General features: G+C 36.0%; 2 protein-coding genes across 4 annotated transcripts in view; both read right to left on the bottom strand.

Annotated features, from left to right (window-relative positions):
- The window catches only part of LOC136252802 (uncharacterized), a 169,363-nt gene that overhangs the window by 120,816 nt on the left and 22,421 nt on the right, over positions 1-26,126 (bottom strand). For both annotated transcript variants that reach the window (XM_066045374.1, XM_066045375.1), the window contains exon 7: positions 20,148-20,273. In XM_066045374.1, the coding sequence (XP_065901446.1) occupies positions 20,209-20,273 (65 nt within the window). In that variant the 3' untranslated portion in view covers positions 20,148-20,208. The remainder of the gene's footprint in view (positions 1-20,147; positions 20,274-26,126) is intronic.
- LOC136252801 (extracellular serine proteinase-like) lies at positions 20,281-25,833 on the bottom strand. Of its 2 annotated transcripts, XM_066045373.1 has the most exons (3): positions 22,647-25,833; positions 22,282-22,575; positions 20,281-22,014 (listed from the first exon to the last, which is right to left on the bottom strand). In XM_066045373.1, exons 2-3 carry the CDS (start codon positions 22,567-22,569, stop codon positions 20,866-20,868), a joined length of 1,437 nt encoding a protein of 478 aa, XP_065901445.1. In that variant the 5' UTR covers positions 22,570-22,575; positions 22,647-25,833; the 3' UTR covers positions 20,281-20,865. The 2 variants fall into 2 exon arrangements, with proteins under 2 accessions (XP_065901445.1, XP_065901444.1); XM_066045372.1 differs by having other exon boundaries at positions 22,282-25,833.

Genomic DNA, 26,126 nt, shown 5'->3' with positions numbered 1-26,126 from the left:
TTCATATCGAATAAGCTCATGATGGAGGCCCTAGACAATACTTCTTTTACAGGAACCAGCTAGTGGTCAGCAGTAACACCTAAATGTATTGTGATTAGTTGTGCAGCTAATACGTAGTTAAGATAAAACACCCCTTGACCACATTATAATTCAATTGTACCCATGCAGTAAACAAAGCCAAACAAAGTTTCAATATGAACGGCATCTCAGTTGTTCATTTAATACCTCAACTAATAAGGAAGTTGTGTTAACATTTTTACCATGCATTTTAAATTTACTCATCTCACTTGTTACTCTCAAAAGTTACCATGTGTACAGAGCTTCCAAGAGAAACCAGCGGGCCTGGGGCAGTGAAAATTAAACAAGTGGACCCCCCAATCTATATTGTTTGTACAGTATTTGTGTTCAAAGTACTGTGCAGCAATACTACAGGGGTAAACCAATAGTGTGTGCAAATCATGCTAGGGGGTCTGGGGGCATGCTCCCTCAGGAAATTTTTGAACTTTACTAATGTAAAGATGCAATCTAGATGCATTTGGGATTGATTTTAGTTGTCCATCACACTGCTTAAAGTGTACATCAAGTCCACTAGACATGATGATGATTCTAGAGCTGACCTACAGGAAAGGAGCATGGATGTTGTAGTATGGCTCATAATAAAGTAGAATTTCATGGGGGTTTGGGGGGGGGGTGTAACTCCCAGAAGCTGTAGGATTTTTGCAATTTACATGCCATAAAATGGCACTACATCTGAAGGTTGAATAAAGAGCTTAAAAGTATCTTTGGTGGGACCTCCACAGCCTGGGAGCCAAGGGAAAAGTGCCTCATTTGCCCCTCCCCCACCCTTGGCACCCCTGTATGTGCATTGCACAAAATTTGTTTAAAATTTATGTCAATTGCATAAATTATATTGGTTGATACATTGTAGTATAATTCACAGTATAACAGTGAAAATTGATAGGCACATGTTGTACACTGGTATCCATGGGCATGTATAATTTTACTCAAATTATTCATGCAAGTGTATACCACTGATATACAAGTAGTGTATTTCAGTGTTATACACAGTACACAATCACACCATTTCTTACCTGGCACTAATAGCTAGTACCGACAGTAGTCCCTCCATTATCTGGCCATCGATTATCCGAACATTATAGTTATCTGAACTGTGGAAGTGGCTGTTCTGTTAGAGTATTTTGCCTGAAGTGTATGTTTTATTAGAGCATTTTAACTGCATTCTGTATAATAAATGCATGGGCTTTGTTTTTCCAAACCCTTCCATTGTCCAAACACACCTAGCCTGACCTAGGGCCCAATGAGTTTGTATAATGGAGGGACCACTGTAACTAGGCTTACTCATGGATAGGCATGAGGCTATTATGCTCCAAAAATTGAGCATTATGCTTTTGAGCAGTGCTCAAAAAATCACCTATTATGCTTTTCAGAATTGCCCATTATTCCCAAAATTATGCCACCATATTTGGCTAATAATGCCAGCTTATTGCTGTATCAGGCCATTTTCATTGATATTAAAGCTTTAAATAGTCTTGAATTCTTTAGCTGGTTGCTGTATTAGAGTATTTCATTTCAATGTGACTGCTTTATTAGAGTAAATAATATTCAGTGACTGTTCTATTATAGTTTCTGACTGCTCTATTAGAGTATCTCGATCTTTATTAACGGAATTGTGCAATCTGCAGATTTTCCTACTGTTAAAGCTTTATAATCATCTCAAAATGCTAGCATAATTCCTGATTCACACACATACCTATTATGCCCGAAATTATGCCCGAAATTATGCCGGCATAATCGTCGCATCCCTACTCATGGAGAAGTTGTTCAGAGGGCTGTTAAACTTGCAGTACTACAGTTATCATTATATGTTTGTAATGTGGACAGATTGTATGACTTTAGTAGCTAAAATGTACATAATTGTCTGGCTGTGATGATGTTACTTGTACCATATTATTATTATTATTATTATTATTATGTAATAATTGCAATAAAATTCCTCAGACTTGAGAAAGATGCACACAACTACTTGCATACCTTATTCTGAATCAACAGTTTTATTAATTTTGTCTATACTGTGATTGCTAGGAAATAATGGTGGCATAGCTACTAAAAGCCAAAACAACAATTAGGAGTGTAAGTGGTAAATTACTGTAATCAATGTGTACTCAACATGCTTCTGCTTGCATGTTTTCTAGAAACTGTATATGCAGAACAGCAAGAGTGGATATAGAGGTTGGGGGCTAAGGGAACTGTAGTCTCCCTTTCTTTTATTAACTGTACTTGACAGCCATCATAAACCAATGTTTGTCAAAAGCAGATATATTTTAGAAAATATACATTACTAACAATACAAATTGTAACTAATTTTAACACTGTTTCAGAAGAAGGCTGCTCCTTTTTCCTCAAGAATTCTTTTTAAAAGGATTGATTGTGGGTTGCATCTCCATGGTTACAAAAGTTTTAATTGTGGGTTTTGTTATATTCAGATAATTATCAGTGTTTTCCTCTATGACTATAAGAGGTAATCTAGTCATGGTTCTACTTAACATCTATTCATCTATTTAAGAGTGAATTATGGTTTTAAATTGTTAGTTGGCTTAATCTGGCTAGATTCATGCATAATACAGTAGCTGCTGACATTTTATACCACCTCAGCAAAACTGTAGTTTTGGTAGTTGACAGTCTGATAAGGTAGCTATAGCATATTCATCCACTGTTGTCTACCCACTAATATTAAAATATGTACCAGCTGCCTTCTGTTATGACCCCAAACAGTGAATGGATTCTAGTTTTGCAGATGTAACTAGATTAGTCTTGATTATCTGGCAGAAGTGACTGTCACAATAGCAATTTCAGAATGTAGATAATTGCTCTACACAAGAAGCAGAATCTAGTGATACTAACAGTTTATGCAGCAGATAAATTTTATATCAGCTAACATAATTATTCTAACACTCATTTTCTGTAGGTCCTTAAAGCTACTTTAAAAATCTCAGTACATTTATTTCTTGCTAAATTTCCCATGGTGCACCCCTTCTGTAGACGTGCAACTGTTGATTCACTACTACTCTAATGCATCCACGCAACCTATTTATCACACATTCATGCTGCATCTTGTCATTATTTTGGTGTTAAAAATCAAGTGTCACAAGGGGATCCTGCAGTAACAGAAGTTGCACTTCCAGAGTGGAACTCCCCTTTCAAAAAGTCTGGATCTGTCCCTGAAAGCTATTGAAAACTTCCCTCAACCTGAAACCCCCTCTGAAAATTTCTAGATCTGCCACTGGTAATACACTGTAAGGTAAAGGATACATGTGCTTTATAAGAAAAAGATGGGTCCCCACAGGTCTCCAGTTCCTGGTATTATATCCATCTTCACTGTTTCTATATACCTACCCCAGTAATACCTATGCATGTGTAATGAAAGGTATGTTGATTATCACCATTAGAGAAATTTTTGTAATGAAGGAATTAATAGGCTAACTCTTATCGTAAGCACTAATGGATGCATTATCAGTATACGTAGTGGCATGGATAGAGATAAGAAAATAAATCTCAAATTTTAAAAAAACGATTAGAAATTATGCTATTATGTTACGACCCAATTAGAAATTTGACCTGTTTTATCATGAGCCATCCATTTAAAACAAGTTGATCCATTTTTAAACTGGCTGACCGGATTTAATATTATCAATTGCTTTGACCCATATTTCAAAAACAATTGGGTCAAATTTCATCAACCAGTTGTAAATGGTCGACCTGTTTTAAAACAATTCAAGCTGTTTCAAAAGTGTTCAATTCATTTAAACTAATAATAGACTTATTTATATATATTATTTATTAAGGCTTTATAGCACAAGTGCTGAAGGTCTGTAGGACACCTGGTCCTACAGCCTGTTTAAAGATGTTGTTTGAAAAGGTGCAGAAAGGATAAAAAATCTATGATTGGATCTGGGAAGCCTAGAACCTGCAGCTATCTGATTAATGCTCAAATACTTACAGGACTCTGCCAGGTAGTCAGGATGCTTTCTCCTTATCAATTTCATGTATTTGTATCCATAGGAACTCTAGAGAGTGATTTATTATCTCAAAGTACCCCATCATGTGGAACCAGATGTGGAACCATGTGGAACCAGTTTATTTATTAAGGCTTTACAGCACAAGTGCTGAAGATCTTTGCTGTCAGGGGTGGTCAAGCAGGCCAAAGATTGGGGGGCTACTTTGACCATAAAGTTACAAAAGTTACACACAGTGTAATTTGAAGCATACAACAATAACAAATTATGGATGATAGTAATTGAGATAAGTTTGTCATTTTAGACAACTTTAGCAAATATTTTAAGTGGCTACTTTACAGTTTTTAAAAAGAAATATAAGGTGATTGTTCTATTAGAGTGGTTGACTGCCCTCATATTGAGCATGGATGCTGCAGAGTTTGTTAAACAAGTTCTTTAGCTGTTTTTTTTTGTGCTTACAGTTGCTATGAGCAGCTGTCAACAAATGACTATCTGCAGCAGAATAATTTGTTTTAATACTATTCAGTGGCATATCTAGAAGGGTTTCTGAAGTTTCCCCTTTAGCTAAGTGGTATACTTTATTATTATACATTTGACAATAATTATATCATAGCAAAAACTAATATACCACTATATTTCAGTAGCATGCATATAATTGCATTAAGTTATATAGCTATACAACACATTTTACTTTCACCTCCACTGGATTAAAACGCTACTCTAATAGAACAGTCACCCTAATACAACAATCGGGAAAATATTTAGTAGTAGCTAGTTGCCAAGAACTATACCTTAATGGGATTGTTGAGATTTACTGTGTAGAAACATTGAAGCAAAAACTAGCACTCACTATAATTACTTATTGTAATTGTGCATCAACATTGTAGTCCTAGACAGTTCTACTGATTAAAATTAAGTTAAATAAGCATTCTAGTGAGCTGGTGAAATCTGCCACACATTAAATTTCAGAGAATCTGTTATTAAGAATTCCTGGGTGGCATGTGCTTATTACCAAGATCGAGATACCCTAATAGGTCAGTCACCCTAATACAACAGTCAAATGGTTCAATATTAATTATTTATTATACTGTGATAAACTGCTCAGATCACTCTCAGATTGAATCTCAGATGGCAAAACTGTTCTATTAGAGTAGTTGACAGTTGTATTGGAGTAGTTGACTACTCTATTAGAGTATCTTGTTCTTTTCTTGCAAGCATTGTCCAATAAAGTTATGTGTGTGTATGTGTGTATGTGTGTGTGTATTGGAGGGTATGGTCCCTCCCCCATTTCCACTGCTTATGTTGTGCCTAACAATTTAATGTGTTGAACAGATCTAAAATCTAAAATTGGTTCTAAACAGGAGTTAATCTGCTTTTCCTATTAGCATGGTTTTATGTAAAAAAATAGGAAAATTATACCCAGGAAAATTGTTTCTTGAAGAAAATTGACTAAATTGAACAGATTCCAAATTTTCTATTTATTTTTATGATGCTGTAAACTCAATTTATGGCTTCAGCAATGACACATCATTGCCGGATTTGTGAAAAGGGGTTCTTCGGCTTCCACACACATCTAATTTACCGACTTTGACAATTCATAACTTCAGATTGGAAAAGGCCAATGGATTGAAATTTGGTCAGTAGTGAGCAATAACATAGCTTAATAGATGGGGAAAATTTCAGTTATTTTCTTGAAATCTAAGTTATGATCTTTCAAGGTCATGGAATTGGATGTGTGTGGAATATCCCTTTTTGCAAATCTGGTTACCAATATAATTATTATTATGTACTCTGCAATACTACAGACAGTTAAAGTATACTTCATTACCTAATTAACTAATTATACCACCTCATTATAGTGACCATGTCAAGAAGGTCCCAAGAAATAATATTTATTTTATGATGTAATCAGTAAGACTATCTCAATAAGCTAGCTCCAATTTAAGGTCTTATTGATAAATTTTAACTCTAGTATGTATGAACACATATAGAGGTTTTGCTGTACACATGCCTTACTTATATATAGGTATGCTTACATACCGTATTACGTATGTAGATGGAGAATGAAATCATTAATGACTGGGCCACCATTTTACTATTTAGCTACAGAATATAATTGTTTCCAGACACAACTATCAATATGTTGAAGCCAAATTACTGTACTTTCACCAAGTGTGTAGTGTGTACATAGTTGCATAATTTGATATTACAATGCCAGATGATTAACGTCAGTAATCTCTCTTGATCTGCTATACATGCATTAATTACTCTTCAACGGATTCATTATGAAAGTATGGCACTTCCAGTAATCAACTCTCCCACACACAATGCATTAGCAGTTCTTACAGGACTAATGTACCTGTAATAAGGAAACACGTGTACTCATTGTGAACATTGGACTTCTGTTTAAGTCTATGAATGGGCTTATATAATTACCTGTGAAGCTCTCAGTAAAAATTACTTGTTAATTCTCCCACATAACAATTTAATGCTTAAGTAAGTAACAAGAGGAAACACGTACATATATTGTGGAGCTAAAGTGGGCTTCTGTTTTAGTCTCATACATAAATCAAGTGCGTGCGTTGGTCTTTCATGTAATGATTTCATGTACACAGGTTCTGCGTATACCTTACAGTTGCACTGTGAATTTATGTTCTTCTTTTTTCCATTAAATTCCAGACGGATTTAAAATTTCCAGTTAGGTATTGACCCAGTAGGTACTGTACAGTCATTTGCACACTATTGTTGGAACCTTATTGTTGCAAATGTCATCAAGAAACTTATTTTTCTAATAGCAATGACCATAATTGCCGCTGTTTTATAATGTTGGATTATTGTTGCCACAATTAATACGATAAGTCTCATCCACAAGTTGTCAACCAACACAAGTACATTTTACTGTATTATATATAATCTGTTCTGTTTTGCTCACTGTGAAAAAAAGTTACTGCACATAAAGGATCTGGGATGTTTTCAGCATTCACCATCAGAATTTTAATTTAAAGAATATGACTGTCTGCACTTACAAGAATTAGTCTTTTCACAAGTCCGCACTGGTGCCTCTTTGCGATAAAATATTTTAACTAAACACATTACGCTCTGTTAAGGAAGCACGGCAACTTGTTAATTTTTTAATAGTCAACATGACCATATGTTAGGGAGTTGTACACACTCATGGCTTTTGTTTGGATAAGAGTCGAAAATCTCTGATGTAAAAACATCTATATATGTCCATACACAAAAAAATTATTTTCCTTCAGAAGTCCACATACATGTAGAAACCCTAAATTAAGAATGCTGTTGTGTTAAAGTTAAATTTCAGTCATGCACGTATAACAAATCTAATGCTGAGAAGGCACTAGTTAAGTGGCATTAGCAGAAATTTTAGTTCAACTTGAATGTTGGTATAAGAGCAAAAAAAAATTAATATTATTTTCAAGTATGCATGTGACATCAAAAAATAAAATTCTGACTTATTGATACATATAACGTCAATACATGTAGTTACCATAATTATGTTTACAACCTATAGGTTTCTATGGCCCATAAATGTTACGCATGCAATTAGTACATCAATTATAAACAATTCCATTAGTGATGGCAGTATTTAAGCATGCACACAAGTGACATAACTACATAGTTTATAAAAACACTATGTATTATAAATGCCAAACATGTACCCAACCACGTATACACAGCAGGTGGTTGTTTGTTCTGTTCAGCAGGATCTCTGAATTATGAACTATCGTAATGGGAATAAAGTACATGTTTGACTGATAATCAGTTCTGATGAACTTAAAGTAACAAATGGCATGCTCAGCTTTTCAATTTAAGTCTTATTATTATACAGTTGCTGTACAATTGGTGAATTTTTATGTTTCATTTTTCTGGTGACAACAAGAATGTTATTATTATGTGGGCCATCATCTTTACACTGTTAGCCATTTTTTTACATCCTAGAGTTGTGATATAATGGCAGATTACTGACATGTGTATATTATACTGTTATTGTTATTACTGCTTTACAGTGTCCAGCACTGAATGTCTGACAGCAACTTGTGCTGAAGCTTTTGAGTTACCTAACTAGTAAACACGCACCTACCAAGCAAATATTTACCAGACAGTTCCCTGCTATAATGTATCCATTTGATACAAACTAGTTCGCCCATTTACCTTGTTTGTCCTTGTTCACAAGCTATATAGTTTGCCCAACAACATTAAAGGAGCTGTTGTTCATTATAGTTCTGCTGTAGTATCCCACCCATACATGGCTTATTGCATGTAACTTGGCAATGGCAAGCAAGGATGTTATGCAATGTTGCATAATAATACTGTTCTACTTTTTGAAAGAGATGCAGTGCAAGAGTACATGCATGTGACTGTGGCAGTCGTGGGAACTAACTAATTCAGTCATCAGTTTGTTTAAAGTCACTATCCTGCTTTTCTTGGTCTTCAGCACATATCAGTGTATTGCATAATTATTGATGTCCTGATAGTTAATTATACAGAATTATCTGCTAACTAGGTGTGTAAGGTTTTAATTATGGTATACCCTAATTAGACATGATCACTCCTAGTGTTACAGCTATATAAGGTACATGATTACTATACTAATGGGTAATATTATGGTAGTGACTATTCATTGATGACTAATGTTAGTTAGGAGATGCACAAACTGAAGACAATTTTGCAGTGTATTGAATTTTGTGTTTGTATGCATGTACATAATTATGTGGATACACAGTTTTGAAGTAAGGAATGAAATTGTGTGAAGTGTCAAGTAGCAGATTCCTTAGCCCTCTAACCATTGAGGGTTTTGGCAGAGCATACTATGGACCTAAAATGGGGCAGTATTAGCCAGCCTATGCAGATATTTACTTGGTAACTATTAAGGAACTTGATTGAGGCTTACATAGCGTTTAACTGCAGGATTGTCATGAAACAATAAATCATAAAACAATATATGTGTGACTGGATTTTGGAAAATCAGCTTTACAACTGGAATATTTATGATTAAAATTAAGGCATTACAAACTTCTACTCAGCTTTATAGTGATTTAGATCAGTAGTCACTACCCTGAATTACAAGAAATTCTGTGAAATATTTTAACAGGTGCATAAGTGCTTTAGTGGTGATACATAATAGTGTAGCTTTCTATCAAGAGTTCATAATAATAGTATTTCACATGTGACATTAGGACTCCAGTCACATATAGTCAATGACCCAATCTCTACCAAAGTAGCTGAGAGTATATAATACTTCCAATACTGTCTTTAGGTGTTTACTTACAATTCAATTTCTATCATCATTCCCAACTCTCATACATAAGGAATGCATTTGGTTTCTTTCTGTTAATTAAGCACAGTACATACGTAGATGTGTTGTGCCATTTCATTGACCAAATTTGACAAAACCAGGCTTTCACATGCATCAATTCTTTGACTTTGACCATCTGTAACATGACTTACTAGCATGTTATTGACTTGACATTTTCACACAATACTTTCATAGCATTACAAAATGACAGGCCAAAATTTGAAGTTGCATGATGGTGTATTCCTACATTGAGTTATGACCTCTCAAAGTCATAAAACTGGATGTGTGTGAAGCCTGGTTTTGTCAAATTTGGTCACTATGGTGTCTCTGATGCTTTTATCATTAACAATCGCAGAAGCTGACACCTTCTATCATCAGCCTGCAGATATATCAAGCTGTAGCCAAACTGTTGTCAAATCTCTGAGGGGTCATAGTTCTCAACGGCAAATATATTTCATATGGTATGTAAGTTCTATTTTAATCTGTGATCTTTTCAATTAGACTTGTACTAGTTTTGAAACACATCTTAGCACAGTTCAATTAGAGATCAATCTGGCAAGAGTTTCAGGAGAAGTTGCGAATATGTAGATTGTAAAAGCATACTGTTTGGAGCAAGCTGTTACATGGATAGATGTTGACAGTAATGATGAAGTACATAGTTATGTAACATCCATTACATGTTTGCATTGATGACATGACTGCTGTAATGCAACTTCAAACACTAACGTACATGCACTATTGGGATTCTGCCAAGTTATGGATTGCACCAGACTAAGAACTAAACATCTAACTGATGTTATTTCCTTTTAGAATAATAACCTGATAACTGAGGACATGGAAGTGGTTTCTAAAGGTAATAATTTAGAATCAACAAATTATCTTTCTTCTTAAAAATCAACTCTTTAGAATGTTCATTTCACAAATCTTTGTTGGATACACTAGTGAAACATCTACACAACAAATTAAATATGTATGCAACACTGCAAATAAGTAGGCACTGATTTGACCATGCGCAAATTACAATGGCTTGTCCTTTGGCATACAGCATAGCATGTTGCTGGATGACACCAAGCTACCACTGGGTCTAGGATTTTTTCTACAATCAACAACATTTTAGTGTAGCCCTCTCTTTGTTTGTTATAGTGGAACTCCAGTAGAAAACAATACTAGCAGAATACAGAATTGATGATTAGAAGCTTTTACCATCGTACACTGATCATATAACATGTCAGAATGTGTACGAATCTTTCCGTGTAAAGACCTTATCTCTTAAAGTTCTTGATATTATGTACTTAATTTCTGAGCTATTCTAGATAATGTTCATACTGTACATGCTGCTAATAGCTAGGTTATCGTTGACAGTGAGTGCATAATTCATGCATAGGAATCATCAAATGCAATCGGATAAAGGATAAACACCCTGAGATGTGTCCCAGTAGCGATTAATTGATGAAACTGTCCTGTAAAAATTATGTCTTCTATATACGTATATAGTAAAATTATGTCAAGTGTGAATTTTCACAAAATAATATACCAGTCCACAGATGTGCTAGTTTCAATGAATACATAGCTCTAAGTTGTGTTGATATGACAGTCAATTGTAAACAGTCTAGTGATCACATTTTGTGTTCACACATGATTTCCCAAAAAATTTACTACTTAGCTACACTACATATTATTTGCTTTGTATAAACATCATATCTTTTTTATAACATTGTAAATGTAATTCAAGTAGACAATACGTACTGATGTAACTAGATTTCATACACTGTAAAAACAAAAATCTTTCAAAACACCTTTTTTGGGTGTCCTATCTACTATGTTTCTGGGGCTCCCTTGCGGGTGTTTTATTACACTTCATCAGGGTGTTACAAAACTCCCTCTAGGGTATTAAATAACACCGAATACTAAAAAGTCTGTGTCTTGAACTTCCTGATCCATACATGTCTATTGGAATTCATCCGAAATACTTTGCTTATCTACCTGGCTACCATATATGGCAAACCACACATCTTCATTATTATAACGTACACGTAACTGTGTCTACCAAGCCACCTGTGTGGAGTAAGACATGCAGTTTTATTCTTGGAAACTTGTATGGTGTACTTGACCATAATTATATTAAATCCCACATCTTCGTGAACTCACTTATATGTATTTGTAAGAATTCACTGTGCTGTGTGGATCATCATAAAAAGTATGCTTGAAATATCAAGTAATCAGTAATTCACCAATTTTAAGGACAGTTCCAGAAACAGCCTGAGATATTAATTAAAACTTCATGGTATGACTTTATAATACAAATGCATCCCCTAGTTTGCTGCTGAATTAAAGTTTTTCCAAGTGTACGTGTATGATATACATAGCTTTAGTGTTATACCATTAATAGTTGCACTGAAGCCAAATGTAGTCATCATAGTTATCTTTTGGGTTCAACAGAATTCAATCATGCATCACTGGCATCTGCTCACTATTTACATCATACACTAATTAGTTGCTCACCCTATGTATAACGCAGCACACTGTAAACACCAAACCGTATACGTAGGTAAAAGTGTGAACGTTGGCTAATAAGTGTTCACATTAAATGTATGCAGTACATGCTTACTATCATTAATGAAATTAGCTGGGTTTTATTATGCAACAATTAATGTCATGTACCAAATCACAGTTTCAGCTTCAAACTATTGGTGGCCATTGCACCATAATTATTGTGTAGCTTGTTGACGATAGTGACTGAAACCAGGCTTCCACACACAGCCAATTCTTTGACTTCAACTGCTTGTAACTTCACCACAGAGTTATGGCCTTTTAAAGTCACAAATTTAGATGTGTGGTTTTGGCAAATCGGGTCACATGTTTAACTTGTTAAACAAAGTTAATGGAAGGAGATATTTTGTGAGTGCTTGTGTTGTAACATTGCAGCTAGCAATCATGAGTGAGTATATAAGCTATGCACCATGTATGTAGGACGCCTGCACTACAAGGCTAGAGGTAGTATAGAACAGTAGGTATTACTTAGAAAGCATGTACAGGGTAGATGGGTTGTATTAACTGTGTAGCTGGTGGAATAAAAACTCATGATCAGTTCCTTCCAAAGCCCACACACTAGTATTAGGAGACTACATCGGAAGAAGTATATACAAAATACATTTTTATAAGGACGATAATAAAATAAACCAATTTCATAAATTTAAAAAAAAAGGTGTGGAATTAACTCTATCAGGGGAGGAAATGCACAGACATTGAAGGGAGCCTTGTAATGTGTGGTAGACTTGAGTCTCATTCCAAGAATAGCTCTTCCATCCCAAGAACATCCCTGTGGCTTCAAAGTGGTATTTCACCCCCAAGTTTCATGCAATCGGAGCCACAATTTGTGGCTGATCATATCACTGGTCCTATTTGCATAATCATATAGGAGAACCATGGAACCCTGCACACCAATCAGTACAACCACTATCATTGGACAGCCCACAGCGGTTGACAAGGTAACAATATCAGTTTGAGACAAATGGTTTATTTACCGACCTACATTAATAGTGACCGAATTTTGGAAAATCACCCTTATTGTTGCACCTGAAATGATTAGAATTTTTGAAAATAGCGTAGTGCTGTTAAAAGCAGAAAATAGTTTTCAAAATTTTTCTTGTAATTCAAGGTAGCTATGGTATATTCTACCCTTAAATGGGTAGGAATTAAGCTTATAATGCTGTGTTTCAGAAATAAATATTTAATGTGTTGAATGCACCTATAAGGGTGATTTTCCAAAATTCGGTCACAATAATAATTTATATGTATCAACTGTTTTAATCTGTCACAAAATTAACAGTTTGAAAACTCTACTAATATAACAACTGTTGTTTGACTACCATCTAAACACTATAATATACAAGACAATTGGATAGTCAGCTTAATCAAAATGTGACACTTGGCAGTTCACAGAGTTGAATAAAGATGACAGATTTGTTTACTGTGTAATGAAGTTACTTAAATTGTTTAGATACCTGTGTTTATGTTTCATCACCCCTACGCAACTGAAGAAGTAGCTCATAGCTATAGAAAGTGACTTTACCACATATTTACCTGTACATATTTGACACAGGTACCCACATACATATTCTACTTAATTCTTAAATATACACTTCACTCATATAGTTGAGTGGGTTGTAATGCCACTTTTTCCAATGTTTGTTTTATTTTGTGTTTCGGCTTTAACTGAGATACATCGGGTCCCTTTGATTTAATGGAAGGGGCACTTTTTACTTTGTTGTTTTTTAGCAGAATATCTTCATCTTTTATTTATGGCGGTGTTTATTAGTATTTTGTTTTTTGGTGGGGGGTGATTATTTATTAAAGCGTTTTTTAAAATTCTTTTTTATTTGAGTTCGGGGGACCTTCCCTTGGGTTCGATATGATCAACTGATGGGTTTATTGTGGAAAGCTTATTTACCTCTAAGTCTAGCTTATTTAAGTTCAGTGTTCGGAGTTTTAGTTGGGTTGGTTTAAACATTGAAGTATCACTCTGAACATGCACACAAATATTTTATTGTAGTTGGCTCTATCACTATATAGTATTAACCTCCATAGATTCTGTAATCATGACAGGTATGCTCATTCGCATGGAATTGACACCTGCAGTTAGTCAAAATATGACACGTAATCAAACCTGTGTATATAGTTTCAAAATCTGTGTCATTTCTTGCTACGATAGGGAAGAGCGGTAAGAAACAATTTAAACTCATTCTGGTAGCGAAAACGATTCCAAGTATCTCCCTACATGTGACTGAATTTTGGAAAATCACCCATATGGGCACACGTGAAATAAGAATTTTCATGTTTAGTGTTTTGCTAATAAGAGCAGGGAACAGGTTTGAAAATATTTAAAGAATTTTCTTGTAATTTAATGCATTGAGAATGGCTTAAAACCATCAACAAGTAGATTTACACTATAATGTTTGTGATTTGATCATTAAATATTTTAGGTGTCAAATGCACCCATATGGGTGATTTTCCAAAATTTGGTCACATATATAGAAACAAAAAGTGTTTGTTATGTCTATCATCTGTGAGTAGGCTATGCATGCAGTCAATAACTAAATCCATTTTTAGTGAAGTAATTGTAACCTGTTGCTATCATACCTCTTTTATATTCTAATATAATATATTAAGTCCTATGAAAAATAAAGCATCATTGTTCTACAAAATGTTTTAGACATTTTTATAATGCATGTTCTGTCAATTACCAGTCTCACCTCAGCCCTTTTTTAGCAACCACTTGCAACTTGTCCCTATCATATGCTCTCTCATGTGCCATAACCATACATGATCATTAGCATTGTGCTGCCTTTTATTCAGTCAATTTCAGTGTCAATTTCCATACATACAGTAGGTTGTGTGGCCAGTCTTATCCATATCTTTTTAGCACATTAACTGTACCAAGAGTTTATAATGCGCTAGGGCAATTATAAACTCTTGACTGGACTATATCCCTATAACATCACATTTTCTTTATAAGTGTAAAAATAAATAAGTAAACTGAACAGTAATACATTGTCCCTTCAAGACACATGTAGGAGTGTGGTAGTTTCATGCATCTAAATTCTATCTCTCATTGGTAATAACGACTCTGTGTTTTGGTCTTGGTCTGTCTCTTGCATCGTCATTGGTTATCCATGAAATCCATATACTTACAAGTTACAATATCATTCATAAAAAATTAATGCTACTGTTGGCCTCTCACACTCAGTTGTACAAGACTACTAAGGCAAGCAAACTTGTGATTTGCATGTGGACTGGAGATCATTTTCATTAATGCTCCAAACTGCTACGATAGCTGTTAATGTACAGGTTACTAAAGTATTTTGACAGTCAATACTCATGTATATTTTCCAGTCTTTGTTGATCACAAGACATTTTTTGTGCAGCAAAATGATATTCCCCACACTGTAATCTATACATCTGTGATCATTAGTAACAATAATGCAATTCGAGGCAGTGAGGTAAAAGTGAGGTGGGTGGTGATGAGAAGTAATTGAGTTTGTTTGGCCTAAACTGTTTAAACAAAAGTTAGCTATTTTCAAGTACGTATGCAGATAGTGCATTTATAATCAACCGTAATATGAAATAACCGTTTTGTAATTCCAAGTGTTCATAATAATTAAACTACTGAGGGAGAATGTATAACTAGGACATATTCAGCAAAGTTACTGCATAAAATAGAGCATCTGTACCTCAGTAGAACAAAGGCTTTAACTAATTCAACACCTATCAACAGTCCTCAATGCTTATCAACAGTTCTCTATCACCTGAAAAAGCATAAATGTGATCAAATATGATTTGAGATATGTGCATGTATAGGTTGTAGCTGTTCAGCAGTAGTTGGCAAAGGATATTGAAGGTATCTCCCCATAAGTAGCTCGGCTGGTGACAAATTGCACCTGGGGTGCTTCGATACATTAGCAAAGCTGTATGGGGTCGTCTGATCGCTTCAGCAATTTCTTAGCAGTTTGTATGGTTTGTTCAACTTGGTCATTACTCCGTGGGAATAACAGATTGCTAGTTATGTCGTGAAAGTTACAGGATTTTGCAAACTCACAGGAGGAGTACTGAGGTCCACTGTCACTCATGACAGTCTCTGGTATGCCGTAATGAGAAAAAAACTGATCGCAATGCATCTATGACCGCTTTGGATGTGGTAGTTGCCAGTTTGATTACTTCAATGAATCTGGAAAAATAATCAACTATCATCACACAATGAGTATTTAAATAAAACAGATCTGTTCCAGTCTTCTGCCATGGATAGTCCGGTAACTGAGATGGAATAAGTGGTTCTTACGTGAAGATGATTCTCTTACACGTGTAGGACACTTTGCGATTGTATCACTGATTTGTTTTGATATTCCAGGCCACCAGACTGAAATCTTGGCAAGCAAATGACAATTCTGAATTCCCTGATGGCTATTGTGAAGCTTCTGTAACATTTCCTGCTGCATGGAGAGGCATCACAATACAAGAACCATACAACAGTAAGTCATCATGTACTGTTAACTGACCTCTAAAGTTCCAGTATGGCTTCAAGGAAAGGCTGAGGTGGTTCTTGTTAGGCCAATTATGCTTACAGTAGGATATAAGTGTGGAACAGGTTGGGTCAGAGCTCTGTGCTGTCTTTAGGTCACTGATACGTTGGCTGCTGGCTGGTAAATGGGCTACAAGTAGTGCTAGGAGTAACTCTACTTCCTGTTGTAAGTTAATGGATTCTGCTGCTGAGACAGGGGTTCATGACAAAGCGTCTGCAGTGTACATTTGTTTGCCAGGAACATGTGTAAACTAATGTTGTAGTCAAATCTTGACAGACGGAACCGAAACCGCAGAATTCTTGGGGGTAGACTATCCAAGCTTTTGTTTCCAAGTAAGGGTATCAGTGGTTTGTGGTCAGTCTCGATGGTAAATGTTTTGCCAAGAGTGTAGGTGGAGAATCTTTCACAGGCCTAAGTAATTGTGAGGGCTTCCTTTTCAACTTGGGCATACAGTATCTGCACTCTGTGTCTGACATCACTCTTGAAGCAAATGCCACGGGTTTCCAGCATGAAGCAGTCTTCAGTAGTAGTGCGGCCCCAAGTCCAAAGGAGGAGGCATCTGCGGAGACCTTGACATCTGCATTAACATCAAACAAGGCTAACAAAGTGGGTTTTGCTACAGTATCTCTGTTTTGACACTAGCAAATGATTTATCTTGTGCAGTGCCCCATATCCATGAATTACGTTGTTGTAACAGTTCACGGAGTGGTTCTGTGATTTGAGCAAGATTACATGAAAACCTCCCAAACTGGTTTATCATGCCCATAAAATGTTGCAGTTCTAAGATGTTGGCATGCTGGTTATGGCAAATGTCTTGTCAAGATCTGGTCGTATGCCAGACTGATCATGAGGTGGCCCAAAAACTTGATTAAGCACTCTTTCAAGCTGTGTATCATGTTCAACTGTGTCTTTTCCAAATACAAGAACATCATCCATATGGCAAAGGACTCTAGGGAGACCACTAAGAATCTTGTGCATTTGTTTTAGGAAATGCTCTGGAGCACTTGAAATGCCAAAAGGCAGTTTATTGAAGCAGTATCTGCCATTGTGAGTGAAGAAAGTTGTTAATAATCTTGAAGAGGAATCCAGTGGTATTTGCCAAAAGCCTGAGTTGGCATCTAACTTACAAAAGATTGTGGCACCTGACAACTGTGCAAGGGTATCTTCTACTTGGGGAAGGGGATGAACTTCACGTTGCACATTAGTATTCAAAGGTTTTAGGTCAACACAGATTTTGATGGAACCAATCTTCTTTGGCACCACAACCATTCCAGCACAATACTTGGTAGGCTGGTCTACTGGTGAAATCACCCCAGACTCCATTCTATTTAGTTCATCTTAAACTTGGTTCGTAGAGGTAGTGGGACATGTCAGGGAGTGAAAATGGAAAATGGTTTGGCATCATGTTTCAGTTGAATGTGGTACTCATAACCTAGGTTACCCGAAAAGAAAAGGGAATTGTTGTGGTATGTTTTCTGAAATTTCTGTAAGAGAGTCAAGTCTTGCAATGAGGTTTAGTGCAGTGGTCACAGGCAACCCTAGTGAATTAGCTTTAAGGTCTTTGACCACGTAAACTAGTTGTAAAGTCTGTCGGGTTGCATATGTAAAAGATCCATGGAACTGCTCGATCATGTTTAGTTTGGTTCTAGATGGGCCACAGAGTTTTCTGAGGTTTGGCCAATTGTACTCTGTTAAAACCTGAAAGTTATCTAAGGAAATTGGTGTGACTTCAGCTCCAGTATCTAACTTGAAGGAGACAGACTTGCTTTAAATCTACCTGTACTTTCCAGGATTGATCTTGTATGTCTAAAAAAGCAGTGTGAAGGTGGCTCTCTGCAGACATTTCTGAAACATTCTTGGTCAAACAGCACCAGGAATACTGTCCTCTTTTGCGACATTGGCTACATGTGACATCTTTGGCAGGGTCATCTGTCACAGGAGTGCGTCCCCTGTCCACAACGAGTGCATATCTTTGCTGTTCCACTGTTTGTGTGTGGCCATGTTTTCTTAAAGTTACGGCTGCTAAATTGCAGTCTATCTAGTTCACTGCTGGTTGAATCAGTGCCTCCCTTGAGTGCATGTTGCTGGGCCTGGACAGTTTCATGTTGGCGGACTACACGTTTAGCCTTATCCAATGTAAAGTTGGGATTTAGCTGTCAACATTCAGAAAGATGGCAGTCACGGATTCCGATGACAAGTCTATCGCGAATCACCTCCCTTGAGCTGTTCATAATTGCAGAATTCTGCCAGGTTACAGAGTTCTATGATAAACTGTTCTGCTGATTCACCATCCAGTTAAACATGACGATTGAAGTGAGCTCTCTCATAAATTACATTCCTTGTCACCTTGAAGGAGTTGAACTTCCCTATCACTGTGTTGTACACTGCTCTGTCATCATCAGTAATATTAGTAGATGCTAGAACTGTCTCAGCTTCTTGGCCCATACAATAGAGAAGTGTGCTCACTTGCTTTCACTCTGAATGCTATAGGCCCTAGAAATCACTTAGGTCCTAGAAGTACCTTTTCGCCTACCACATACATGTATCATGGACATTGACATACCTTTGTGTCGGATATCCTCTCTACCACTAGCATGCAGGTGTACATGGGTAGCATGGTAATGGCTTTATATCATCCATGTATAGTGAATGGATTGATACCAGAGATGAGTTTCATACTGTTCTTCATTTGTAACACTGTATTAACGGGTGGAAAATGAAAGGGAATGGCCATGCCACTTTTCAGTAACTGAAGTACATGACCACTAGTATAGCCGAAACTGTTGGCAACCTTCTTTGTTTAATGGCGTTTTATTTCTATGATCCCTACTCAAGTACAAAATTTCTTATACTTGTAAATACAGTAATCTTGTAAAGTGTATGTACATACATATAGACCACAGGGAATGCCATGGTATAAATTACATGTAGAGAAGTCAGATGAGGCATACAAATTCACTATACTGATGTACACAATAGCACAGTATTATGTTATCATAAGATAAACCATATCGAATTTAGGAAGTCCAATATAAATTTACATCCGGTATGTACGTAAATTAGTTCAACCAACAGCCACATAATTGACCAGTCTGCATAACTTCGTAGCACTTAGTCCAGCTGATGATACTCAAGTCCAGCTGATGATACTCAAGAAAATTGCATATAGCTTGTTTCTTAACACTATAAACTAATTATAACCATTAGTGCTGATTAGGTTAAGATAATTGTATTAATGTGGCACAAATTGAAACATTCCAATTAGTTAACAACCATACCAGTCTTTCCAAACTCTGAGTACTTTCTGTGGCTATGATTCAATAAAACTATATATTGTTGATTACACAAACATATTAACTAACATGATAACCATTATCATACTTGTGGTATAACATGGTCAGAAAGTTGATGTGTGTGTACACATCGGTATGTATGTATGTAAAATGAATGGGGGTCTTCCACACATGTGCATTCAATCTATGAACATCACAGCTTTTTTATGTAACTAGCTATTCATTACGGTATGTTATAGCTCATGTCTAAAACCAAGTTTAAAGTGACCTGATTTGCGAATGGCTCTTCTACATGCATATGTTAAATCTACAAACTTGAAATACCATAAGTTATGAAAAAAATTAATTTCAAACCACCAGATTTGGGTCCAATCTAAATTATTAGAGATTGGAAAGGGCCACTGTATCTTACTCAATTCATGTTCATCATTAAATACGTAACAAAAATTATTTATCAAATTCAATAATACATTATTGATTATGGTCAGTCAGTGAGTGGTGGTAAAACAAGGTGGTGCAGCATATTTGTATCTTCTTCCCTCCATCAGTTGCGCTATGTACACACACAAATATCACATAAAGAAAAGCTACGGACTACATTTACATTCATTATGGCTTCTATAGCAGCGTTGTTAAACACATTCATCCTTGTCCCTTACCTATCTAGCTTCATAATGTGTATACATGTAGTTTAATCAGTTTGACCAAAAGCTATTGTAAACTCTTGGAAATTGTATTGCTATGGTTTGCTAATTTCATAGAGCCATAACAGTTTGAAGTACTTAATTTATAATTAAGGCAACGTACATAAGCTAGTGTATACAAACTGACAATGGGATATAATTTTTGAGCTAGTGGCTCACACATTCTTTGGAACTAAAGAGGGAAGCTGTACAATACTATATTACATGTCAATGGTATGTTGCTGTAAGTCTTCAATGCCTTGACTAAGAGCATTGCTTAGCAAGTAATTGTTTGATAGACAATTAAAAATCCTACACTGACAAAACATCATCCAATTGTTATTGATCATAATTTGATAAGCAGTTTACATTGGAGACAACATAAATATCTACTTTATGAGTTATGTAACATGTTTGTACAAGTAAAGGTGCCTGCTTAAAGTAGTGTAAATTACATAAAATCTAATAATTGATTGATGTAATTAATGGTTGGCCATGAAACTCTTCACAATATATATGAGGTAAAACTCCTATGAACAGTAAACGATTAAGCGTAGTGCCAACAACATCAATGACAGCTGTCAGATTAGTGTATTCACTCAGGAATCCGTATGCTTTACAGAATTGGACTCTCCCTCTGGACAGATAGGTTCTTAACATGTTTCTAATTTCTGTATTGGTTATATGTGGGCATTTCTCCAGTAGTAGGGCAACAGCTCCAGTGACTATTGGAGAACTCTGAGAAGTCCCTGATCGAAATCTTTGATATGTATTACATTCATCTCCGTCATTAGCTGTAAGATTGTAGCAGGAACTGTTAGGGATACATATGTCACTACTGAGGATGCTATAGCCAGGAGCAAACACATCTACACATGATCCCATGTTGGTGATTAAACTTCTACCTTCAAATTCACCCATCAATGCATTATCATTCATGTCAGTAGCACCTACATTGATAACACCATTGTAACCTGCTGGATAAACTTTACAGGAGTCATAATTTAGTTTCTTAAAGTCATCACGACCATTCCCAGCAGAAGCTGTGACTACTACACCATCAGCTATTACTTCTTTCACAAATTTGCTAATGCTATCCATTATTGCACTTCCAGCAAGAGACATGTTAATGATTGCTCGGGTTCCATTTCTGCTTTTTCTATGTTCACGTACACATATTAGTCCATCAAGGAGAGATGCTTCAGAAGCTCGGCCTCTACAGTTTGCTACTCTAACAGAAAACAAAGTCACACTAGTGGCTAGTCCAGTACCATTTCCACCAACAAGACCAGCTACATGAGTTCCATGACCATTGCAGTCTTCCCCTTCATGTGTTTCATTGTCTATCTTGTCAATTGGATCACAGCCTGGATAGTGAGCTCTACCATTGAATACACTGTGATTATAGTGAATACCAGTGTCCAGTACATATACATCAACTGATTTCCCAGTGTATTGGCTAGCAGTATATTTCTGATCCAGTGGCAATGCCTGTTGGTCTACTCTATCCAAGTGCCATCCTGGCTTGGCAGACATAAGAGAATCAGTTTCAGATACAAATATAACATATTCATTTTCCTTTACTTCCAAAACCATTTTGTGACGTGTAACCTGCACATAAAGACCAATCATGCTGTAGTACTGGCAAATGCATATACAGTATGTAAACGGTGGAGTCAAAAATGTGAGCAATGGATTCTACTATTAATGAATACAATACCACAGAGTACAGTAATGCTATCCATTATTTTAATCCCAGTACATTTCTGCTTTTCCTACGTTCACATACACACATTACTTCATCAAGGAGAGATCAAATTTTATAGTACTGAATTGTTAACGTAACTCTATGTGGTATAGCTACGTAATCATTCTCACCCATTTTAAAGCTTTTTCTGACAACTTTGCTGTTAAGCATTTGATGTTAGGATATTCTGAGATTATCTCTGCTTCAAACTTTGTCCTTCTATTGGACCTCCTATTCAGTTGTTTAACAAAGTGATGTAGCTGTGCATCAGTTGTACTGTCCTCAAAGTGGACAATGTAAGTTCCTGGGTCACGTAAATTTTCATCAGCAGATCTTTTAACTCTAGCAACACCAGACACATCTTGGAATATGACACAGCCAAAGATCAGTGCAAGAATTAGGCACTGACAATATCTCATTTTGAACTGTAAGGAATATGTGCTAGATGCCAGCTAACTCTATAGTGATCTAGCTATATAAGCTGTTACAGTCATACCTTCAGATCAGTAAGATAGTACCACTGACTAGTTGTAGTACACGCAGTTAAGTAGCAATGACGTTTTTAGAAACTCTCCGGTGTCTGATGTACACTGCACTCCAACAAGTCCTTTTATAGGGCACAGAAATATTAAATGTATGGCTTCAAGGAGAATATGGCTCTATGAGAAAACTTCTAAGTGTTGCAAGCCCCTAGCTAATGTAAATAAATTACGTAGCTACATAGTTGAACTTCAGGTATGCAGTACAAGTGCAAAGAATTTTAAGTTTGATAGGGATCATAGAAATAAAAAGCAGGGAAACAGGTCGCCTACACTTAAAGGTATACTAGTGGACATTTAATCCCTAATCTATTCATGGAAGTAGTTTTAATGTCCACTAGCATATTTTCAGGTATAGGAAACCTCCTTGTTTCACTACTTTTTTCTATGATCCTTAACATTCCACCTTACACTTGTTTGTTTACTTTTTTTGTACCATAATGACTGGTGAACAAGCACATTATTGACTGCATCAAAACAAAGAATGGTGCCAGACTTATTGTTTTCATCTGAATGCATGCCACAACATCAATTATTGAAGAGTACCAAGTGGCCACTACGCTTTGTTTTCAGCTATGTTCAGCCCGTTGCACAGTATTACAAACAAAGAACAGTATGAGAAGTGCCTCTACAATCAATCCAGCCACAATGGAAAAATTGGCTGTTACAAATGCAGGGAAGCCATCACGCAGCACTACTGCAAATCAATACCTTGCACTGTCAGGAAGGATAAATGGGAGACACAGGTGAGTCCATGAAGCATGCATTGTACGTATTGCAGTATGCCTAATAGGCACCTGTCGGGTTGAAGCGACGTCGAACAGTGAAATAATCAAGCCCGTAGAGTTAGTTGTTATCGAGTTACCCTTGTCTTAAGGGCAGTCAGTCAGGCAGTCAGTGGAAAATCTCATTGAATAAATCATAAGAAATATATTGTAGCAACTTATTGGAAGGGTTCATACTGAAGGCACTATTGTGCTTGGTTATACCTATGTTGCCAGGGTGCCATCAAAGTATTGTGAGACTGGTTTCTGGCCAATATTATTTTTGTGGAACCTCCATGATCCCTAATATATAGTAACTATGATATAGGTGTGTAAACAACCAATCAGCAGCAATAGGAAATGTAAACTGTTCAAACAGACGTGCTAAAGCTGTAAGGAAATCTCTTAAAAACTAACAATGGATTTGACGACAAGAACAAAATGCTTTACTGCAAGTTCCAGACTTGGGGTTTAATATAATGCTAAGTATTAAAACACAAATACAAATACTTTTCAAAGCATTTTAAATTCAATTTTTAAAATGCTATGTTGCACTTGACAAGTGACTCAACCATTTTATTTCCTAAGTACATAATGTAATTTTGTATATACTAAGTTGTAAGATGTTAGCTGTAAGTATGTATGCCCACACTATTGATGATAGGTGTAGCCAAGGGTGGGCATTCGCCCAACCATCACAGTTCCTTGCTTGGCCATCATCAACTTTTGCCCAGCCATCACAAGTAGCTAGCTCAACGCTAGTTACGCTACACTAGATTCATGGCAGCGTACAAACAACCCTGTGACAGTCTATACTATAATAGCGCACGTACCACATTATTGAATCATGACTGCGAACAAGTTTGACAAAGGCCCGAATCCAATTGATTGACATCATGTGAAGTATTTGGGGGGAATCCCTTGGAAAGTCCCTTTCACACCTCAAGTAGATGCATGTGATACGCAAGGTGATGTATACAGTATTTTTTAGGTTTTCAAAATGGAGCTGATGTCTTGTGCCAGGATGGAGCACACTAAACGTTTACCTACTGGTAATTCAGTTATTTTTATATATCTGATTTTTGTCCCAGGTTCATTGATTTTGATGTACAACTATGACAATGGATACTGTGAAGAAGACCAGAGCTACAAAGTTATAGAATAGCACGTAGTTAGGTGTATCAATTTGCATTTCACGCAAGCAGCATTTGTTCACACTATAGCATAGCTAGCTATAGACCTTGTGTGCATACACTTTTCATAATTTCCTTTGACGTCTCACATGAACATGAGCGTGTCTTTATGTGTGTGTAGAGTTTACACTAGCTATGCCCAACCATAGCTGATACTCATAATGATCAAGTGATCATTTGAACCTCCTTTTGGTTAGAGTGTATTTAAAGTATTTAAATACATTAAGAAAGTATCTAAATACAAATACATCCAGCTACCAAACCATATATACAACAAATACTTAATAATTTGCATTTAATACTGTTAAATACAAATTAATACTCATGCATTTGAGGCTGCAACAAATGTTGCTAAGCATAGAAGCACATATGAAATACTTAACTCAGATGGTGCATGGCCACTTTCTTATAGGCGTACTACGCATTTGCTTGGCACCAGCAATTGAACACAGTGCATGTCTATGTCCAAGAAAACCGATAAATCGACATACCGTGGCTTGTTAACATGGCTGACAATCAAATTATTGTACATTGTGGTTAAGCTGAGTAGTATGTAATGCTTCTCAAAGAAAAATTAGCTCACTTATTTCTCTTAAAAAACAAACAAAAAAAACAACATAGACCACTGTTTAGACTCCATTTTGTATCGTGCAATATATCGCTGTATCACGATACACCAGAGGCAATATATTGATACACCTACACACTGTATTGCTGCAACTCTAGTTGATACTTTGTAATAATAATTGTTATATGGTATTGCGTTACATTATATGTTCATGCTATTGTCAAACATTTTATAGATGTTGAAATTCTTAATGGCTGCTTGGAGATCTATAAAACAGACCTGATATAAAAATGTATCATACGTTGTATGGTCTAGTAGTGCTTCACTGTACATAATTACATGATACATGATTTTAGAGTCATCATTGGTGTTACGTATATACGCATAGCGCTGCTATATCAGAAACATGCAATGCACATTTTTGTATGCTTAGATTTGTGATAGCGTATGTTGCATTCGGTTACAGAATAGGGATGCCACGACAGAAATTTTTATGTCACATGTCATAGAGGTTTATGTCACAACACAAGCAATTCTTAAAGTTTCACAACTGAAGCTGTTACTTATGAAACTGTATAGCTATTTTGATTCAAACAAGCAAAAATATCAACTTAAACATCAGCAATATTAACTATGCCATCAACAGCCAACAATTGCTCATACTTATTTGTCAATTTTTCTCATATTTATTGCTGATCAAAAATGAATGGAAAAGTGTTTATTATTAAGAGATATTTATGTAACGACATAAAGAAGCCTATGTCATATCATATCATGGAGCTTTATGTCACGACATGTCGTATGTCACAACTATCGGGCATCCCTATTACAGAAACAGGTAAAGATGCTATACTTTTAATAAACATGACATAGAAGTACAATACACATGTAATTTGATGCACAAATTCATTT

This window comes from Dysidea avara, chromosome 4 (assembly GCF_963678975.1).
Source record: "Dysidea avara chromosome 4, odDysAvar1.4, whole genome shotgun sequence".
Taxonomy (NCBI): domain Eukaryota; kingdom Metazoa; phylum Porifera; class Demospongiae; order Dictyoceratida; family Dysideidae; genus Dysidea; species Dysidea avara.
This window is presented reverse-complemented; position numbering and strand designations above follow the sequence as displayed.